Source organism: Uloborus diversus, chromosome 3, assembly GCF_026930045.1.
Source record: "Uloborus diversus isolate 005 chromosome 3, Udiv.v.3.1, whole genome shotgun sequence".
Taxonomy (NCBI): domain Eukaryota; kingdom Metazoa; phylum Arthropoda; class Arachnida; order Araneae; family Uloboridae; genus Uloborus; species Uloborus diversus.
Window position 1 is genome coordinate 25,484,366 of NC_072733.1, and position 21,573 is coordinate 25,505,938.

Sequence of the window (21,573 nt, forward strand, 5' to 3'; positions counted from 1 at the left end):
TTGTGTAGCAATCTTTTAATATCCACTTTCGGTTAACGAAAATTCTGTTCTTCTCAGTTCTTTTATTGTATTGATCGGCACATTGTATAGTAATAAAAAGCAACGTCCGCGGACTATACACCGCCGCAAATTATTTCCTACTTTTGTTTTAGCATAATGAAGTATACTTTCAATTAGATTGATCAAAAGATAGAAGAAATTTAGCACAAACATTAATGAAACCAGGAAAGACATGACAAATACCACACGGCACCAGAGTTTTCAATATTTTTTGAGTTAGAACACAAATCCGGAAAGGTTGTGGTCCCGAGCGTTCCAGATTTGTGTCCATATGTAGTGTAATGAAACTGCTTTAAAAGCGCATATAGACAGCAAAATGCAGAAATCACTAACGGGATACCACATTTGAACCAATGATTTTAATGTACTGTAAAATACTTTAACATGAAAATAAAATCATTTTCTTTAACTACCCACGAAATTTTCGACTCCACCACCCCCTCCCCTTGTACTTGCCCATGCGAGTACATACAATATGACACATAGTTCAATATATATAGAGGCAAAAAAAATTTGAGGCTGTAGTAAAATTGTTACTTATTCATGAAGAAATCATCACAGAAGTAATGAAATTGTAAATTTCATTACTTCACTTGAGTATACGTTAATAGCAGAAAAAAAACATTGTGTTTTTAAGAAAAACAGATAACTTTCTAAAGAATTCCTCAAATCTTATAAAGTGCTCAGCTTTCTCGAAATGAAGAGCTAATGTTACGATCTTTCAACTTGACTGAAATTTAAAAAATAATAATTTGCAATCCATTTTTATAAACATCCAAACACGAATTAGAATTAACTGAAAAAGAAATATAATTAAAATAAGAAAATGCTGTAATAATTAAGGAGATTTTTAACACTTTAAATTAGACTCATATGTGATGAAAGGTCAATTTTTTTATAGTTTCAAAGCGTTTCTTAAAATCATGATTGCCTAATTTAATATATTACATTAATAATATCTGCATTTTAAGCTTATATATAACATAATACAGTAAAACCTTTTTTTACTGAACACTCCCAAATAGGGGATATATCTATTTGGTGCAGTTTCTTTTTTTTTTTTTTCTTTTTGCTTGAGTTCTAGTCCCATAGTATAAGTCACTGTATGTTATTCACACTGAATTTCAGACATTCTAAAATAAAGGGCAGTCATTCAGCCTAAACAATGTTTCCCTTTCGATTTCATTGGCAACAATTTCTAAAAGAAGCCATATCTGGTTATGCACAGAAGTAACAAAAGTCATGGAATATTTTATAATATAGTGTTGGGCCTACTTTAACTGCCAAAGCACTTCATCTGGATGTAGTATGGACTCAATTAATCATGGGAAGTCCCCTGCAAAAATATTGCACCATGCTGCTTCTATAAACGTCCATAACCTAAAAAGCATTGTCAGGCCATTATTGTGTGTTCAAACCGACCTCTTGATTCTGACCCATAAATGTTTGAAGGGATCCATTTTGGGTCATCTAAGTGTCTAAATCAGTCACTGGAACAGTACAGAATATCGTTTAAACCAATCACAAACAGTTGTGGCCTGGAGAAGGGAATCTGTCACTCAAAAAAATTCTACCGTTGTTTGAGTATATGAAATCCAAGAATAACTGCTATTTTGCTCCAAGTATCTGAACAACTATTTCCATGTAAAAACTGCATACATCATTATGCAATTACCATCACTGGTTTCCAGTAATTTTTAAATTGCCGATTGTTGCCATTTGATATTTAAATTCAAGCATAGCAATACTTGCTTCAGTTAGGAGGAGTATCTTTACTGTGAACAAAATGTGAGTAGTAAATAAAACTAAAGTTTAAAGTTTGAAATACACAGGTTAGCAAACTATGGTCAAAATTAGGCTTTAAAACTGTCTTCCCTTAGTTACTGCGCAGCATTAAATCTTTTTTTTTTCCTTTTTGTAATTTTAAAACATAAAAAATTAAAGACATAACCAGGATTGAAAATAAAACTTGGATTATTATCATTAATTGACAAAGACGAATTAAAATCATGTTTTCAACACTACCAAACAATCACACAAAAAAGAATCCTTACAAATATTTAACAACACAGCTTAATTATATTTATATAAAAATAAAATTAATTTCTCAATAAAGAAGCAAAAGTAAAAATATTAAAAAAAAATATTGTAAACAGTTGATATTTATTATTAAAATAAACCAATAAACTATCTGAAATTTAAATATATATATATATATATATATATATATATATATACTCAACTTACCTCCATGTGCTAGTTCAAATTCAAGGTGGATGACTTTGAAATCAATAGTATTTAGTAGTTTAATGGATAAAGTTTACATGTGACTCATGAAACTTGGAACTAGCTTTACTTTTGAAAATAGAACCAATTTTCATGGAGAAACATAACCACCCACACATAACCCAGCCGTAGGTGGGGTCTGGTCTTTGGGGGACCGGGCCCGTCCCTATGCCGGTCCCAAGCCCGGGTAAATGGGGAGGGTTTTACGATGGTGTAGCATCCACGTATGTAAAACGACCACTCTTTACTTGCGTGTGAGCAGATTTGTATCTGCCCAATGGCTATCGAGTGGAACAGTGAGTAGGCAATGGGCACCACCGGAGTCAGGTCCGTACCTGGGTCCACGGTGTCTAGAGTCGTAAGTGGTTTAGATCTCGTTCCCTTATGGGTAAGGGGGCCCCGGCCGAAAGGTCCGTTCTCTGGAAGCCCCAGATGGCATAGCAGAGCGGGGTTCCCTGTTCCGTACCACCCACACATGTGATTCCGCTTAAGAGTTTTCCAGAAAACAACAATAAAAAAACAAGTTGCCCATCTTTATGAAAAACCTTCTAGTTTTGGTGCATTAGATGTATGTTTTTATCAAAGAATCCGTTCAGAAAGACAAAAAGCATCTTTCATTGCATCTGCACATGAACTTGTGTAAGATTTGTACTGATCAGATTCAAAACATTTGTTTCGTTAAAACTTTACATTGAACTAAATGAACTTTTTTTAAAAAGTGTATTAACACTCCCCCCCCCCTTTTTTTAAAGTGTAGTGCATTACTCAACAAACTGCAAAAAAGGGAAAAAAAAGGTGGCTAGAGTAGATTCCATATACTACTTGTAACACGTTAGTTCGGACGAGTGATTTTTTTTTTCCAATTTGAATATTTTTCAACAACATTTTCATTTGAATCACATAATTATTTTTTCAATATCTTAGTAGCAGGAGTCAAGTATCTCATGAATAGTTTGGAAACATGCCAACTTGAAAATTGCACAAAACTTTGGAATATACATGTATATTAGTAGAAGAAAATAGAATAATGAATGACTGGAGATTTCATTAATACTCTTGTGTAACATCACGTTTCGAATCTTTTGGCGCATCATTTGCCTAAGATGTAGAAAAGGACTTTTTATGCACTCAAAAATCTTTTCAATTGAATTAAATTAGTTCTTAACACAATTACTGGATTTAACATTAATTCAATTTTGTGAACAACAGCAGTAGGAACACAATGGCATTTCTTCATGCAAAATTTGATTTCAAAATTTCAATTATGTTTTACGTTTTCGCAACCAAGAATTTCAGCAATGATGGTAACCTTTCTTTTTAAGAAGTGTTTTTCGCCTTTTTGAATTTCTACGACTTAATGCTTACATTTTTCAGATTCTTCTTTGAGATTTTTTATTCACAGTAAATATAAAACAAAATATCACTAATAAATTGGAACACTGCAAAAGACTTTCATTATATGGCAAAAGCCTACCAGACATGGAATCTTATTTGAATTAAAAAATTTCAAACAAAAATCGTTCTTTTTCAATTCACTTAACACTTAAGAGAAGTTCATCTGCTAAGTTAAGGCTTGTATTATGTTTAATACATCACTGATTTGAAAACAATATGTAATACTGAAAACGTGTATCCCCTACTCATCAAAATAAAAATAGCACAGTACAAGACCCCAATTTCGGAACCTTGAAAACCAGAGCTTCTTTCCTTAAATATATTTTTAAAATTAATTTAAATTAAATCCCCCCCCCCCCAGCTTTAAAGGTTCAAAACTATTAACGTTTGGCAATTACTTGCTGAAAACATAGCACTTTTTTTTTTTTTTTTTTTTTGAACACTTTTTCGATGCAACGTGTTATGCGAAAATTAGCATTTTGTTAAAATTTTGAAGTTTTCTTTTAACACACACTTATAGTTAACGATTTTTTTTCTTCTCATAAGTATGCAATACAAAGCCTATTGCACAAAATTACGGAATTATTTTTTGTAAAAACATGATTTATTTAATATATCAATCTGCACACTGCATAAAAATAAAAAGCAATATCCGTGAACTATGCGGCACAGCAATTTATCTCCTACTTTTATAAAAATTTAGCACAATCATTAGCAGAACCAGGAAAAACACAACAAATATCGTATAACTGGAGAGTTTTTACTATTTTTTGAGTGAGAATCCAAAAGGTTGCAGTCCCGAGCATTCCGAGTCCCCTACTGTAATGATTATTAGTTCACTTTAAAATGCCAACGAACAAAAATGATTATACACAGAAAAAAAATAATAACTAAACTGAAAAAAAATCAGAAGTTTCAGCTTTTCACATGTTACAAAGAAATCCTATTTTCTTTTTCTGCTTCAAATGCACATACAACTTTGCCAATGTTTACTATTTTAAAAAAGATTTGAAGTTAAAAGAAAACTAACCTTTTCAAACACTGATGTAAAGAGTGTGACTATATGCTGACAAAAGAGAGGAACATACTCTTTCCCAATGTTCTTAATGATGGAATCCACTAGGTAAAATCCGGGCAGTTTCATTTCTATTGACGACTGCAAAAGAACAGAAACATAAATTCCATATAAAAATTCAGAACTAGATTAATATTTTATTTACAAATACTTTTTTAAATGCAAAACAAGAAAAAAAGTAAGTGCTTGTTAAGAAATAATCACATTTTTCTTGATAATTAAGATAGAAACTTTCTAAGCTACCGTATTTTCCTGCATATTATCCGCAGGAGGCCTATAATTGGCAGGACCTAAAATCGGCCTGAAGAAAAAAAAGTTTTTTATAAACTGCGGATAATACGATATAAAAAATAAAATTTGAATTTAACATACCATTTGAGCAACTAAACTAAAAACCTGAAAAGATAATTACTTTGAAGGCATAATCAAAATTAATCTGAAATCCTGAAATCATGATTATAGTACACTAATTACTTGAAAAACAAAGAGTCAAGACAAAGGAGCAAACGGTCTAATCTTGTGCAAATAGCTTCCTCCTTCACTGTACTCTTGTTTATTTTACATGGCCTGATTCACGTAAGAGGAACAATCAAACAACGTAAAATAACCAACATACAGCCAGGCAGCGACAATGAACATGCAAGCTTTGTAAAAGAAACAACATTCAGTCGGCGTACAGTCACTATCCGTGTGAATCCTATTGTAAATATTGAGGTTCAATGCGTTGGTGTTAAGAAAAAAACAAAAAAATCACAAATAATCCGCGGCAGCATATAATCCACACCTCATACACTTTGCCTTTTTTAACAGATAATCCACGGATTATACACAGGAAAATACGGTATATGATTTATTATATAATCAAACTAAATTAAAAAGCAGACTTACAAATAAAATTACTTGTTTGCTGACAAAACTACATAGAAGCACTTAATTTTTGCATATTTTAAAAGAATGTTATTGTCAGGCCCATTTTGTATTGCAATAAAAAATAAAGGCACGTGCACCTCTAAACAACTGTAATCTCCTAAGGAAACAGAAAAAGCTTCATTAAAGTAGCATTAGGGCAAAAGGGGGTTGGACCCCCACCCCCATCATTTTTTGTGACCACAATTGTACAGTGGAGGGTTGAAAATCCGGGCAACTGTGAAGAGAAAGTGGTTGTGCTGATTTTAGGATTTTGTGGATTTCAGGCTATAAAGGAACTAACTGTAAGCTGTATCTTAAAATTGAAAAAAAAAAAAAAAAAAACAATACCTAAAGCACTTTAAAATATTCATGAATTACTCCATGAGATGCAACTGAATGTTTTAAAACTTATTTATAATGTATGATAAAACTAATTTTTTCAACTGTTACTTAAAAAACTTCTGAATTCAAAAGAAATATTTGTGCTTGGAGTAACCACTAACATGAGGAAACAAAAACCAATAAGCAGTGCAATTTTGAAAAAAAAAATGGATGTTTATTCTTTTTTAGTGGCTAAGGCAGGGGTCTCCAACCTACAACCCGGGAGCAGATATTAATCGGCCCGCGAGAAGCTCAATTTGATGTGAATTTCGAAAATGTCTCTTTAAATGGACTCTGAAACCTGTCCTCTGACCATCTCTAACACTTGCAAAGATTGACTTCAATTCGGAAAAATTTCTGGGAGACATAACATGATCCATCTATTTCCGTCCCTCTTCTGATTCAAAGAGTCTAAAGTCTAAAACTTTTAAGGCCTTATAACTTTTGATATCTATCTTTTAGCATGAGGAAGCAGAAAAAAAAACTCCATCTTGTTGAACCCTGGTTTGTCCCTCGTTAACGTGAATGCTGGCTGTGCCCATGCTACTGGATGCTTATTCAAAAATAAAAAACTGTGGGTGTAAGGGGGGGGGGGGACGAATACTGGTGGATTGCTGGCCCGCCTCAACTTTAAAAATGTACAATGTAGCCCTCGCATAAAGAAGGTTGGAGACCCCTGAGTTAACTCTAGCGTCAATGACCAAACATTTCCCTTACTCTCAATAACCGGGTACCCATTTTGAATTTTGAAGATTTAGAGTATGAAAATATTTTTATTCTGACACCTCTTCTATTTTATTGGAACTTTTTCTTCCACCCTCATCTTGGGAAATGTATGTATCCTGTTTTTACCAAAGAAATGAAATGGCTTATTGTTTTTTCAGCATTTCATGTTTGTTTCATGCTAAATGGTCTGCTAGAAAAAAATGTTTCTCCAGTTTTTTTGTAATACTCGATGTATTAGGTTTTATAAGCTTTGGTATTTCATAGTGAATTCGTAGTATTTTATTTATTTACATCAGTGATGTTCAACTTACGGCCCGCAGACCACATGGGCCCCGCAAAGCTCATGCATCCAGCCCATTGCATCGAAAAATATTATCTGTAATTTTTATCCTCACTATCATTTGCTCAACCTTTGCTGTCATGGCATCCGACATTTGTAAGTATACTCAAATAATAAAAAAAGACATGTAATATATTCCAATTGAAATATTATTGTCTACATCTCGAGAGACACAAAGTTCCTAATTCGGTATCACTGACGATGTAACAATATGTGCGTGCATCAACAAAAAGAAAAAAAGTCGTAATATTGTTTTCCACTTCATATAGTAACAAAAGCAACTCTGGAGCAACAAAAAGTCACAACTATTTTGTTTTATAACAAAACAAAATCTGGTGTTGACACAATTTATCAAATGCTTCTATAATTTCGAAGCATTTGATCGAGCGGTGTTAAACAATGGGAGCAGTGCCCTCTGAAATATAAAAATACATTAATCCTTCCATATTATGAGTATTCCGTAATTTCACTTAAAATCTTAATTATATCTGTAAACGAAATTTGAATAAATGTCAACAATAAGGAAAGTTTCTTTGAGTCTAAGATATGCAGTGTGACTCGTATGTAATATGCAATGTTTTCAAGCGTTTATTAAATTTTATTTTTTTACAGCGTGAAAAATTTTTTGGGTGTAGGAAGTGAAAAAAAAAAAAAAAAAACTTGTGAGAATTTTTTCGATTTTTTTGGGGGGGGGGGGGAAAGGGGGGGACTTGCTTGAGTGTCCAAACTTGCTAGAAATGTTCATGTCTTTGAACTATACACTTCTCTAACCCTTTAGAAGAATATTAATGGTGAATACAATGATGTTTCCCCTATCAAATATAAATAATTGCTATGTAACTGCCGAAAACTGAATAAAATTAGGGGACGTGATATCAAAAGAGGGGGGGGGGGGGAGCGATGAGGGAAAATGATGATCATATTTTGATTCAAGGGCTCAGTTTACATGATAAGCATCAAAACTGGTGTCAGAAGCATTTTGAAGGGTATCTTTTCACGTGCAGTGTAATGGGTACCCAGTAGGGTGGGCCGAAATAAGCCGAAAAATTTTTTTTTTTCGAAATCAATTTTTGCATAGTGCGCAAAAGTTGCGTGATGAGCTAGTTAGCACTCACAAAAAATTTCTTGGATATTAAAAAATATCTAACCGGCGCTATTCAACACTAAAAAAACCGAAAAAAAAAGAGAAAAATGCATTTTTGTCGAAATTTTTTAAAAAAAAACTAAATTCCAAATATTTTGACGGAATGCACCGAAAATGTTATATAATGAGCCAGTTCGAGCCCATAAAATGTTTCATTAATTTTAATAAGCATTTAACCGCTCCTTTCAGACATCAAAAAATATGAGAAAAATGAAAAAATATTGAATTTTTTTAAAAACCATTGTGAAAATTATTTTTCAAAATTAAATCATAGACTAATTAATTAAATAGCACTATTAATCATAGTAATTATTATCACGCAATAATATCATACATTTCCTAGAATTACATATGAAGATAGTAAAATTTTGAAAAAGAAATATCCAAATTTGATTTATAATACCTCATGCATAATGAATATTATTTTTTGGAATAATATTGTCTCTTGTTATCAAATGTTGGAAACTCTTTCCTAGCTTGAAGTTTGGCAGGAATGTATCCATCTTGTGCAGTTTCACCACGAACTTATATTGCAGCTTCGTTTATTAGTTTCACAGCTTCCGTGTGACAGGGAAATTTCTCGAAACAGCTGTAGGCTGTTCTTTGTACATTTCTTTCAATTGTTGGTCTTTTAGATGCATTGTAAGAGGTGGCTCTGCTGCAACACAGTTTGCCCAATGGACTAAAACAGCATAATCAATGACTTCAAAATTGAGTTTAGGACGCTTAAAAAAGCGTAACCATCTGAGCTCTTCGTCTTCTTATTTCTAGAGTTCAGAATGCACCTAACAGCTAATTCCCGAATGCATTTTCTTGAGTCAAACAACATTGTCAACAGTAGCTGTTCAGGATGAGCGAAATATGCATTATTTGTTACCTTATCCACTTTTCCAATAGCCATTTTTCTTACTGTCCTTTGATCAATTAGAAATTGTTTTTCTCTATCAGGGACTTTTGCTTTTTTTCTGCAATGACACGAATATAAATCTGCGCATTTGCAGGCACAAATGTCAAACAAAGTCGTTTCCTCTGCTTTAAATTTGCCTAGCTTTGATTGTAAAAGTTGCGTCTTTATATTTTTAGCATTTTTTGTTGCGCTATTATATTTAGAATAATAAGATAAAATCATGGCAATCACTCTTCTTATCAAAACAAGGGGAAGGGAAGCACGCCCCCAAATATCAATAACTTTTTTTGCAACTACAGCGGCCACACTTGCTGAAGATGGTTGCTTACTTCCTTCTCCCTTTATTTGCATCTTAGTGATTTGATAACATCTGATAATGTCCTCATATGTTGGAAGAAATAAAGCATCGGGAGGAGACAAATCTCTTCCAGGTTCAAATAGAAGACTACTTGTGCTTGATCGCGTTACTTTCTTTTTCGCGCGTTTCTACATAACAGTCGTGTTGTATACCAAAACAAAGATAATAATGCAATGACATTCGAAATGTCAGGCTCCCATTTAAAAGACTTCCGAGGATTCACATTTTTTTTAATAATCAAGGGCTCTATTTGTCAAACATATATAAAATAGTTATAACATAATCTTAGCAATAATAGAAGCAGTTGAGCGCCGTTTATTATCCAGGAGAAACAATTGGAACCGAAGATTAAAAAATTAGCATCTTATGTAACTATTTTTTATTTAAGTGTATGCATTTTTTAAAATTGGCGAACAAATGTCGCATAAAATTGATTGAATTTTCACTGTTTTTTCTAAGTGACGTATTGCGTAACATTTCAGTATTTACTTATTTTGAAACTAATTTTAAAAAAAAATTTTTTTTTTTCATTTTTCCCATGTGTCAGTCTTAAAGGAGCGTAGCTAAATATTCTACGAAATGTATAAAAGTCTTTGAGGATTTCAACTAATTCACTGACAGATACTTCTAATGTTTGCTGAAACTAGCTTCAAGTTTTTATTTTTAACCCCCCTCCCCCCATTTTCTTCTTTTTTTTTTTTGAAAAAAGTGCATTTTTGCCCCTTTTTTTCAGTTTTTCAAGGTCAAATAGCGCCGGCTAAATATTAAACAAATTTAGCGAAATTTTTTATGGGTAATAACGGGCCCATATAACAACTTTTCCGCACTATCCAAAACCAGATTTTCAAAAAAAGTTTTTTCGGCCCACCCTAGTACCCAGGTACCTGGTCATTGAATATAGGTATATAAATTATTTTAAATGCTAAAAAACTTCATCCAAAAACGTTTTGGAAAACATGGTTACAACTTTCTCTAGTTCATATTTATGTAAATAACAAGGATTGAAAGCAATTTCACCAAGACTTAGTTAGAAAGATTAAAAATTATGATAAAAGTCGCAAAAAGGTACCCGGGTACCCAGTCATTGACGCTAGGGTTAAGGCATTAGTTTTCAATTTAAATCATTCACATTTGGCTTTTACATGCTCAATTCTTTGTATTTTTGACTTATTTTTGTTTTTCTTTGATGCCACGTGTGACATACAAATTTAGCCTTTTGCTGTAACTTTGCAGAAATCTTTATTATTTTTGCAATATTTTGTTTGCCATATATATATTTTTTTAATTTCTTCAATAGTACACTGCAATATATAGCATAGTAAGCAAAAATACAAACGTATGTTTTAGAATAAGTTTGTTTTAATTTGATTGTATTGCTTGGCATGAGTACGGTGCGACGCAAAAGTTTAAACAATAAGCCAATTCATACATATTTTGAAATCTATTATTCAGTTTTCCTAAGACTACTTTAGTCTAAGGTGCTATGCATACTATATAATATTTATAGCAATGAAAAGTTGACTTGTGCATTTTGCAAGTTTTTACATTGTAACAAAAAATTAACAGTCTCAAAAGTTTAGACACAAACGAAATAAAAATTAAATAAAACAGTTTTGAAACCTGCTTGTGCATCCATTCTTCTTTATTAGTTCATAAATACGAGTTTCCATCGAAGAAACTAAATCTTGCATGGTTTGGGGCTCAATTTCGTACCATACTTCCACAATAGATCTAAGTTCCGATACAGAAGTGTATTGTCTACCATTGCTGTAAACTTTGCGACACATGATGCCCCAAAGATTCTCTATAGGGTTGAGGTCTGGGCTACAAGTTGGCCAAACTTTTATATTATTTGAATTTAACCAAGATTTTGTGTTTCCTGCAGTGTGAATCGAAGCATTGTCTTGCTGAAATTTCTATTGAGGGCACCCTATAAGCTTAGCAAATGGTACCCTCTAGTGTCTTAGTGTAATGCTGTGATGTTTGGCGACCACTGGTAAAGGTCAAAGACACTTGTCCATTGTAGCAAAACGCTGTCCAAACCATCACAGAGCCACCACCTTGTCGGCAACTAAAAAAACATTTGGGTTTCTTCCGTAAGTCATGCCAGTACGATGTCCAGCCATCTGGACCATCCAGATTCCACTTTTTTTCGTCGCTAAATATTACTGATATCCATTTCGATCCATATGACATATGATTCCGAGCCCACAACATTCGTTGGGATTTATGATGTGGCTTTAGAGCTGGTTTCTTTTTCATTTTGCAGTGAACCATTGTCCCTGTTTCCAAAATTTGGCTACGAATCGTATCCTTTGATACCGAAAGCCACAAGGAGCTTTGAACTTCACGAACAGTCATTTGTTGGGTACTTGCTAGTCTTTGTATCTGACGATCATCCCCTTTATTCGTCACACGAGGCCTCCCAGATCTGCGTTTTGCTTTATAATTGCAGTGACATGATAAAACTTGATAAATAGATTTCTTTGATCTATTAATAATAGCCGAAATTTCAGGAACAAACTTACCTTCAGCTTTCAACTGCCAAATCTTAGTTACCTCATCCGCTTTAATCTGCTCAGCTTGGCAGACCTTAAGTAAAAGAGGTCTGTGATATCATCTCTTTTAAATTTGCATATACGAAAAAAAATTCCCAGAAACTCGTAATAGTGTCTAAACTTTTGCAACAAGCAAATTTCTATTTTTATCCAAAACAGTGTTGTTAAAACATATCAAACAATTTTATTTTGGTTATAGTATTTCAAAAGAGTTTTCGAATATGTTTGTAGACTTTTGTATTTCTACTATCGCAATTCTAAATTCTACAGCTGAAGAACGTCATTGTCTAAACTTTTGCATCGCAGTGTATAATGCATAACATTAAGGTAGAGCGTACTATCGAATTTAAAAAAGGGGGAGGGGGAAACAGAAGAATGATCTTATAAAAAGGAAGAAATTTTTTATAGTAAGAAACTCCTTAGGTACAATTAATATCTTTGAAGAAAGTAATAGATACCAAAATTTACTAGTCGTAAAAACGCATTTTATAATCTTTCTTCGGTGACATCAGAGAAGGGACGGATTAAGGTGGAGGCGTCAGGGGTTCAGGGGAGGAGGATTCCTCCAAGATAATTATCGAAATTGGCGTATGAAAAATATTTTAGTTAATCTTTAGTTGTGTTTGGTTGCAAGGACAAAAGAGTCAAGTATATTCAAGGTGCATGGAGAAATTTTCGAAATTGACGTCAAATATCGCAATTTTAGGAACTTTTTCGAGACTTTAGGTGAAAGTAATGTTGCAGTTCTTTCCTAAAATTCTTTAAAAATTGAATTCAATTTGAAGCTATTTTTTAAGACCGTAGCTTAGGAAGGATCGGCGTTCTTCCCGAAAAATCTCCGAAATTGAAATTTTAAACCCGCAATTTTGGGTTACCTTTGTTGACGTTTCAAGAGGAAGGGAGATTCAATCGTTTCCCATCGGAAGATTTCGAAATATAAGTTTAAAACGCAAATTTAGGCCGTCTTTGGTGACGGTAGGGGATCTGGCGGCTATCCTCCGACAATTTCCAGGCACTATTTTTTCAAAAACTCGTTTTTGACTAGATTTGAAAACAACAGGGGAAACGTGAAAATATTCCAAACAAAATATTTTTCGGAACTGAAATCCATTATAGGCTATTTTTGGGGAGGAAGGATTTTGGGGCACTTAAGCGGATATTTCTAAAATCGCAATTTTATATTATCTTTGGTGACGCTAACAAAACTGGGTAGCTTCTACGGATCTTTCGGATATTTTTCAACATTAATATCTGAAAAATGTAACTATAGACTTTTGTCCTCCTCACCTCGACGATTGATGGATATGCCCCAGCGCCGTGAAAAGTTACATAAACCTAGCAGTTCTCCTCCGGAATTCTTTAGAAATATATAAGTCCCAAAATCGTATTTTAAGCATTGTTTGATAACGATGGGACTAAGAGCGGGCGGGGGTTCAGTGTGCCCTCACGAACTGTGTTTTTGAAACTGAAGTCAATTTCAGGCTAGTTTAGTCAGGAAGCTGGGGGTCCACGGAACCGTCTAAAAACGAAATTTTCAGGTATAGTGATTGCGTTGGAGAAAAGGGGGATCCGGGGTCTTTCCCCAAAAGTTCTTGAAACTGATGTTTGTAAAACGCAATTTTAATTTCTTTTTCAATACGTTAAGTGAAAGGGGGTGGAATTAGGGGCTTATCTAAAGACGCTAATTGAGACTGTCTTTGGTAGTAATGTTTGTGAATGGATTTCAGGGTCCTCCACTGCAAATATTTCGAAAAATGCCAAAGCAATTTTATATGACGTTTGATGATAGGATGGGCTGTCGTCTGAAAACAGGTTTTGGATTTTGGCGTCAACATTTTTAGGCTATGTTTGATTAAGTTAAGGTGGAAGAGGTGAATCAGAGACTTAATTGGGTCCTTAAGATAGATGGTTCAACCAGCGAAATTTTCCGAAATTAAAGTCCTAGAAACGCAATTTTAAGCCTTCTTTAGTTTCGTCAAGGAGGTCATGGCATCCTTTTGGATCTTCGTTTTGGAGCTACATTTAAATTTGCTTCCCAGGGCAAGGGCCCTGTCCTCCTACCTGATCTGAAACCTGGCAGTTCATTCAACATTTTAATCGGAAAAATTGTCGTAAAGGGAGAAAAGTACACTATTTTAGTTCGTCATTCATATATGTTATTCTCAAGGGAGTCCTAATTTTCCACTTTCTCTCCACGCATCCACGATTGTTAACCACAGAGTTTGTTACATAGTTTGTTGTTTGAAATGCTTGCAAGAGTATCTAATCAGTATAGCTTTTTTTTAATAAATAAAATATGTCTTCATTGTTTAGGTCTATAAAAGCTTGGGGGGGTAAACATTAGTGGCCGCCCTCGGAACTCCTTTCAGACGGCACCATTTCATGCTTCAGAAGGGGGCCTTTCCCCTCCCCTGTATCCATGCCTGATTACCGGTTCTGTCACAAACTTTGCAGCCAAATGAAGCATGTGTTAAGAGTAGATATTAATGGACAATGAACCAACACAATGTTCCCTAACTTTCTATTTTTCTTAAACTATGTTATGCTGTCAGGAAATCGACATACTTTGACAATAGAACATTTAAAAATCAGCATATTTATTCTACTTATTATAAGTTATCTTGTGAGAAATTCTAGAGGAATTTTGCTTGATTATAAGAACTATGTGATGCGGCCTGCGGCCGCCCCTTGCTTTGGCCGCCCTTGTGCGGCGCACACTCTGCACACCTGCTAGGATCGGCTCTGTTGTCGCCTCAGAGCAACAGTAAGATATCATAATATTATTTCTGGGATTAGATATCTTACTGATGCTCTGAGGCGGTGATATAATGTGTGTGAAAAAATATATTGTGGACGTAAAGGAATAAATTGAAACTAGAAATAGAAATGGTGGGGACATTTCACTATGGATATTAAAATACTTTGCTCAATGTGATATTTAGAAAAATCTGTTGTATTTTCTTAGATAGTTAGTTTTAAAGCATGGATTCAATAGATAGAACTTTTTTTCTAGAATATTTATAAGCAAGTTATTAATCATTTTATTTGCTAGTATACGTTTATTAACACTAATTGGATTTGTTGCATTATTTGGTGGATAAAAATCTTACATTCGGAGGCACACATTAAGTTAAAAATCTAATATTTGTTTGACCTACTGGTTTCACTTTTCATGGAATCCCCGTAGCCAACATATTTGCAAATTTAAATTTGTAGGACCAAATTTTAAAATTCAAAACCACATAATAAAAATAAACTAGAAAAATATTTGTACTTTGCGAACAAATGGTTATTTTAAAAGTCTGAATTAGAATTGAACTAATAATAAAGTAGCTATCCACTACTCTAGAAATCTGCCTATCAACATATGACATTTAGTATCATTCATAGAAATAATACATTTCAAATTCAACAGCAAAAAAAAAAAAATGTTTAGATTTAATATTTTAGGATAAAATTAAATTGATTAAAATAAAGCTTGTAAAAATAAATATATGAACAGGATTTATTACTTTTTAGTTATTAAAATATAACTTTCAATTATCAAAACTTCTGAAGTATTTAAAAAATGCAAAAAGATTAGCAAAACTGGTGTGCAATGTCGGCACGTTTCCCGAAAATAATTGCATTTATTCTTTATTAAAATAAAACTTAAAATACGCTGACAACTTCCGACTGCTAAAAAAATTAAAATATGTTGGTACAAGATGCAAAAGGAAATCTAAAGCACAAGATGCAATTATCCTCAAAATGCGATTCCAAAGTTAGCATGGCTCCAAAAATAAATTCTTTTATTAAAATGGAACATGAAACAAGCTAATCTAAGGTAGCACACATCAAAATAACTTTTGCTTATCAAAAATATGAAGACAATCGTACAAGATGCAAAAAGATTGAAAATTCAACCACGAGGTGCAGCTCCCCGCGAAGTGCGGTTACAAAGGAAGCATGGCTCCAAAAATAAATTATTTTATGAAAATAGAACATAAAACAACTAATATAAGGTTGCATTCGTCTAAATAACTTTCGTCTGTCAAAAATATTAAGATATGTATAAGATACAAAAGGATTTAAAACTCAACCACGTGGTTATAGTTATCCGCGAAGTACGATTACAAAGAAAGCACAATTCCAAAAATAAATCAAGTCTTTAAAATAAACATAAAAATAAGCTAATTTAAGGCAGCCTGTGCCAAAATAACTTCCGATTATCAAAAATATTAAAATCTGTACAAGAGCCAAAAGGATTTAAAACTCAACCACGAGGTGCAATTCCCCGCAAAGTACGATTACAAAGGAAGCGTGGCTTCAAAAATTAATTCTTTTATTAAAATGGAACATAGACCAAGCTAATCTAAGGTAGTATACGTCAAAATAACTTTCATTTGTCAAAAATATTAAGAAATGAACAAGATGCAAAACTATTGCAGGGGTCTGGCCAGAGCAAATTTGGATCCGTCAACGGACCCTTCACAAAAATCCGATCAACCAAAACGGACCTTTCACAAAAATCCGATCAACCAAAACGGACCCTTCACAAAATTCTGGTAAACAAAAACGGATCTTTCACAAATTGTTTATTGAAAGAGCAAATCTCAAATTAAAATAATACAGCATATTTAAAGTTAAATTAGAGGAATCAACTTATACAAAATCAGCTAATTTTGCAAAAGGGAAAAAAAAAATCGGCACTCTTGTGATGCTCCTGCAAGCCGGTACCGCCAAATAAATATAATATGCCTGTTGTTGTTTTCTTTGAAAGAAATTAACAGCTGAAAGTCAGTTTGGTTTATAATTTTGCTTGTTTGTTTTATGCAGCGGTGTTGTTGTAAACTTCAACATTCTCTGAATAGGCGTAGTAAGCACTTTTCTCCCCACTCATGATTTAATCATCAATAATATACAGCGAAATGAATTTAGAACTGCAAAGGATAGTATGGGTGGGGCGGATGTGATCGCTTCAGATAGGGTTACAAAATGTAAACTTATCGCCACTTAGTGTCTGGTGGTGCGATGTTAAACTGTTATTTTGGGAGAAAGTTATATGGGTTTGGTTTTTCGATACTAAAAAGGATAATTAACTTTAAATAAACTTTTATTTACCGTTATTTTTTTCTATAGATGTCTACATTTTGAAAAACGCAATCTTATTACATCCAATATGAGAATCATATTTTATTCTTTTTTTCAAGCTAACTTCGCTTTATTAGGATGCAAATAAATGAAAAGTCTCTTTATTTTTGTAACAAAGCTTATTTCAAGTTTTTAAAGGGGAATTCCATTTTCTTTTATGAGTCAATAATTAAAATGCTGAATCGATGGTTTATTTTTTATTTAATTAATTTATTTATTTATTTTTGCTTCAACTGTGTCCAGATATTAATGATATGTTTATCATAGGACTCTAAAATGCAATTCAAAAGTAATTTTATCAAAAAAATTTATTTTACAAGCCGTTTTTATACTTTTGATTCCTTCACTTTGAGGATTGCAATCTCTTTGCATCCGCTGTGGAAATCTGATTTTTCGAATTTTCGATGTTTAGTACGCTTAGTTAAGAGGTAAACAAATAAAATATTTTTTTTATTTTTGTGAAAATCACGGAGTTTATAAGGTTTGAACGAAACTCTGTGCTCTTAAGCAGTGTCTTGGGCTAAAAAGTTAAATGCTGAACCCCAGCCTAATTTTTTTTCTTACAGTTATTTTAAATACTATACAAAAAACATTTCTAGTATAATTTAACATGATGTAGAATGGTAGATAAATATTGATACTTGAGGGATGCCTATCTCCCAGGGAGCGATGCCTCCCCCCTCTCTTCAAATATTAGAAAAACACTCAAGAATGATATTCTCAACAGAAAAGAGAGAAAACACTCAACTTTAAGTGTCAATGATGCAGTTTCCACCATCTCAAGAGTCTAAACTTTCGTTTTTACAAGAAAAATTTTTTTTTTTGTTTTAATTATTTGATTTTTCACACAAATAATTGATTTTTCACAAAATTATTTTATTTTTCACAAAAAAACGGACCCTGTGAAAAATCCTGGACAGACCCCTGTATTGAAAACTCAACCACGAGGTGCAGTTCCCCGTGAAGTACGATTACAAAGGAAGCATGGATCCAAAAATAAATCCATTCATTAAAATCAAACACGAAATAAGCTAATTAAATTTAGCCTGCACAAAATAACTTCCAATTTTAAAAAATATTTTTAATATTTACAAGATGTAAAAGGATTGAAATCTAAATCACGAAGTGCAATTTTTCGCACGAAGTAAGAGTTCAAATTTAATATGGGTCTCTAAATAAAAAATCATGAAAATTAAACATTAAATAAGCTAATTTAATGCTGCATGTGTCAAAATATTTTCAGATTGAAAAAAAAATTATTATATTAAAATATTCGCAAGATGTAAAAGGAACAATGGAAGCAGATTTTCGCGAAGCAAGTCGTGAAAAGTTTCATGACACCGGTGTAAGTCGGCCACTTTAAAGTAATTTGGTACTTCTAAAAATTGATTTTTAAATCGATAGCGTATTATACAGCAGAAAAATAGTGTATTTGGTGCCATGTTTAGTTTGTCACACACGTTACAGTAATCTTTCCAAAAAAAAAAATTTTTTTTTTCTATAATAATGAAAAATGAACCGACTTGATGCTGATTGTCTTCGTTTTGAAGAAATAAAATAAAGTCTTGGAAGATGTATCCAATTTTATTCTCTTTGAGCTACCTCTACTCGTCATTTTCAACCTTTTAAAAAGTCATCAGAATTAGCTATGCCGCCGTATTTACGTTTCCCCTCCTCAGGCACAGCAGATGCTGCGGTATTGACCTTGATTGGGTTCGGGGATCATGTCTGCTGGACCGCGGAGGGGTTTCAGTTTTCACCCCCCTCCCCGAACAATGCTCTAAGCCCCGAACGCAGTGTAGGTGTAGCAATTGGGAAGTGGTCAACGAATCAGCGAGGAGAGGGGCAACATTTCAACTTTTCTTGAAGGTCAGTAAGTGACGTCGCGTCTAGACAAGTGACTACCACAGCATGAAAAACTGGAACCGAAAGCACAGTGCAATCGATAACTTCAACTTGGGGGGATTTTTTTCCCCCTTTGGTCACCCGGTGGCGATCGGCGCTGAAATCTTTGGTAGCCATTGAAAATGGCTACCAAATTGACGACCGCTAATCTGCACCTCTATATGTAAGCTAAAAATTTAAATCTATACTGTATGCTTTTTTTTAAAGAAAAATCTCTGATATACTTTTTGAGCATTTTTTTCTGAAAATCCTGATTTTTGAGTACCAAATTCAATCATAGTTGAAATCCAGGATTTCCCATGACTTTCAAGGACACCCAGTAAAATATACATTTTATTTAGATTTGGTCATGAAAGCAAAATAAACCAGACCTAAAAAACTTAGTGGCCACCATTGTCACCATGTTTTAAAGTACAAAAAGTGAGGGGGGGGGGGGTCGGTTAGTTTTTACTACCTTTCATAAAAAAATTAATAAATAGAACCTTGCACTTGTTTACCAAAACATGCATTTTGGAACATTTAAATTAAAATAGGTTTTTGAATTATTTCAAAATAAATAAATGAGAAGTCGGCAGCAAACTGCATTTTAGTATATATATAGTGTTCACTTTAGAGGAAAAGAGGACAGGGTGCTGATCTGTGAAAGGGGCAGTTATCATAAAAAGGGCATTATTCAACACAGTGCAAACCCCCCCCCCCCCCTCCCACCACCACACCCACTCAAAAAGTACTTAGTGCCACAATCCCCCCCCCCCCCCCAAAAAAAAGGGGAAAAATAACAATTTAACAATTAAAACACCTCGCAAGAGTCACTTGTCTTAAGAAAAGGGTTTGCTTGACTAAGCACATTTTCCCCACTCCCTGAGGAGCATTTACTAATGCTGAAATTTGGCTTTTGGGTGTTTTTCAACATTATTTTGGGTTTGACTACTTATTCCGTAAGAATAAAAAATTTAGGCATTTCAAAATCCTTTGAATTGCAATGTAAGAAGAACAACATTTAATTTCGGATCCCACCATTCTTAGATTAAAAAAAACCTTCCTAGTAATCTGCATTATACCATGAAATATTTTAGTAGACATCAAGATCATGATGAATGTAAATTAAACTTCTTAAAAAATATTGCATTTCAAGCCAAACATTAAATTACAATACCGTGAGCTCATTTGTTTAAATTTAGTATTTTTTTGCAAAAAATCAGTGATGAGGAAATAATTAAAATCCTATTTGCAATAATTAATAGAAAAGACTAAAAACAAAAACATTTAATTTTTTAGTATTTAAAATGAAAAACAATATGTGCTAATGAAAGTCACACATGTTAAAATATACATTCCAATTGTTAAAAAACTGAAATAGTTACAAAATGCAACAGATTGAAATCTCAAACACTGGAAGTAATTTTTTGCGAAACACCACAAAAATAGTGTTATGATTTATTAAAACAAAATATAAAATAAGCTAATCTTGGGTTGCATATGTCAAAACAACTTCCGATTGTCAAATATATTACAATATTTACGAGATGGAAAAAGATTTAAATCTCAAAGATGATATGCACGTTTCCGCGAAATGCGAGTTCAATGTTGGCATGGTTTCAAAAAAAAAGTATTTTTTAAAAATAAAACATAAAATATGCTAATATAAGACAGCATGTGTCAAAATAATTTCTGACTGTCAAAAATATTAAAATATTTACAAGATGCAAAAGGATCGACATCTCAAGCGCGGTGGACGATTTTGTGCGATGCACGTGTTAAGCATATTGCCACATGTTTAAGAAAATTGAAAATTGCATTGATGAAATTAAAAAAAAAAAATGCACAAATCAACGAATGCCTAAGGAATTCAAGCACTAGATAAGCTTTCATAACTTTTTCAATCACTTAAAAATGAACTTTTTTCCTAAGCCCTTTTCAAGTTTTATAAAGAGCATACCAACCCTTCTTCTGTTCTATTTCTATTTTTCAGAAGAAAAAAATGCCTGAAACATCACTAATCTTCATATTATATCTGCTGGCATCTATATTCTTTTCTTCTAACTCTTTAAATTTCCTTTTAGCAGAAGGCATGTGTCATTTGCTTTCTCACTCAGACTTTTTCCAAGTACCCCTTCTACTTTTCCTGGAACAGATATCCCTGATCCTACAGCAGAAAATGCTATGAAATGTTTACTCTCATTGTTGATTCTCAGAAGATCAAAGATGGGGCTTGAATGAAACAATCTCTCCCCTCCCCCTTCACAGATGATTGGACCCCTTCCCATACCCTTTTAAGCTCCCCTGGGAGGAAGGAAGATTTTGCTTTTGTACCCAACTGATAAGCCAATCTGAGTTCTGAGAATCTCATTTACTCTCTTTGCCTAGGTGTTTACTTCTCCTTTTCTTTATGGGGC

General features: G+C 33.2%; 1 protein-coding gene across 1 annotated transcript in view; it reads right to left on the reverse strand.

Moving 5' to 3' along the window:
* The window catches only part of LOC129218287 (uncharacterized), a 152,018-nt gene that overhangs the window by 123,913 nt on the left and 6,532 nt on the right, over window positions 1-21,573 (reverse strand). The window contains exon 2 of the mRNA XM_054852522.1: window positions 4,772-4,897. Within this exon, the coding sequence (XP_054708497.1) occupies window positions 4,772-4,897 (126 nt within the window). The remainder of the gene's footprint in view (window positions 1-4,771; window positions 4,898-21,573) is intronic.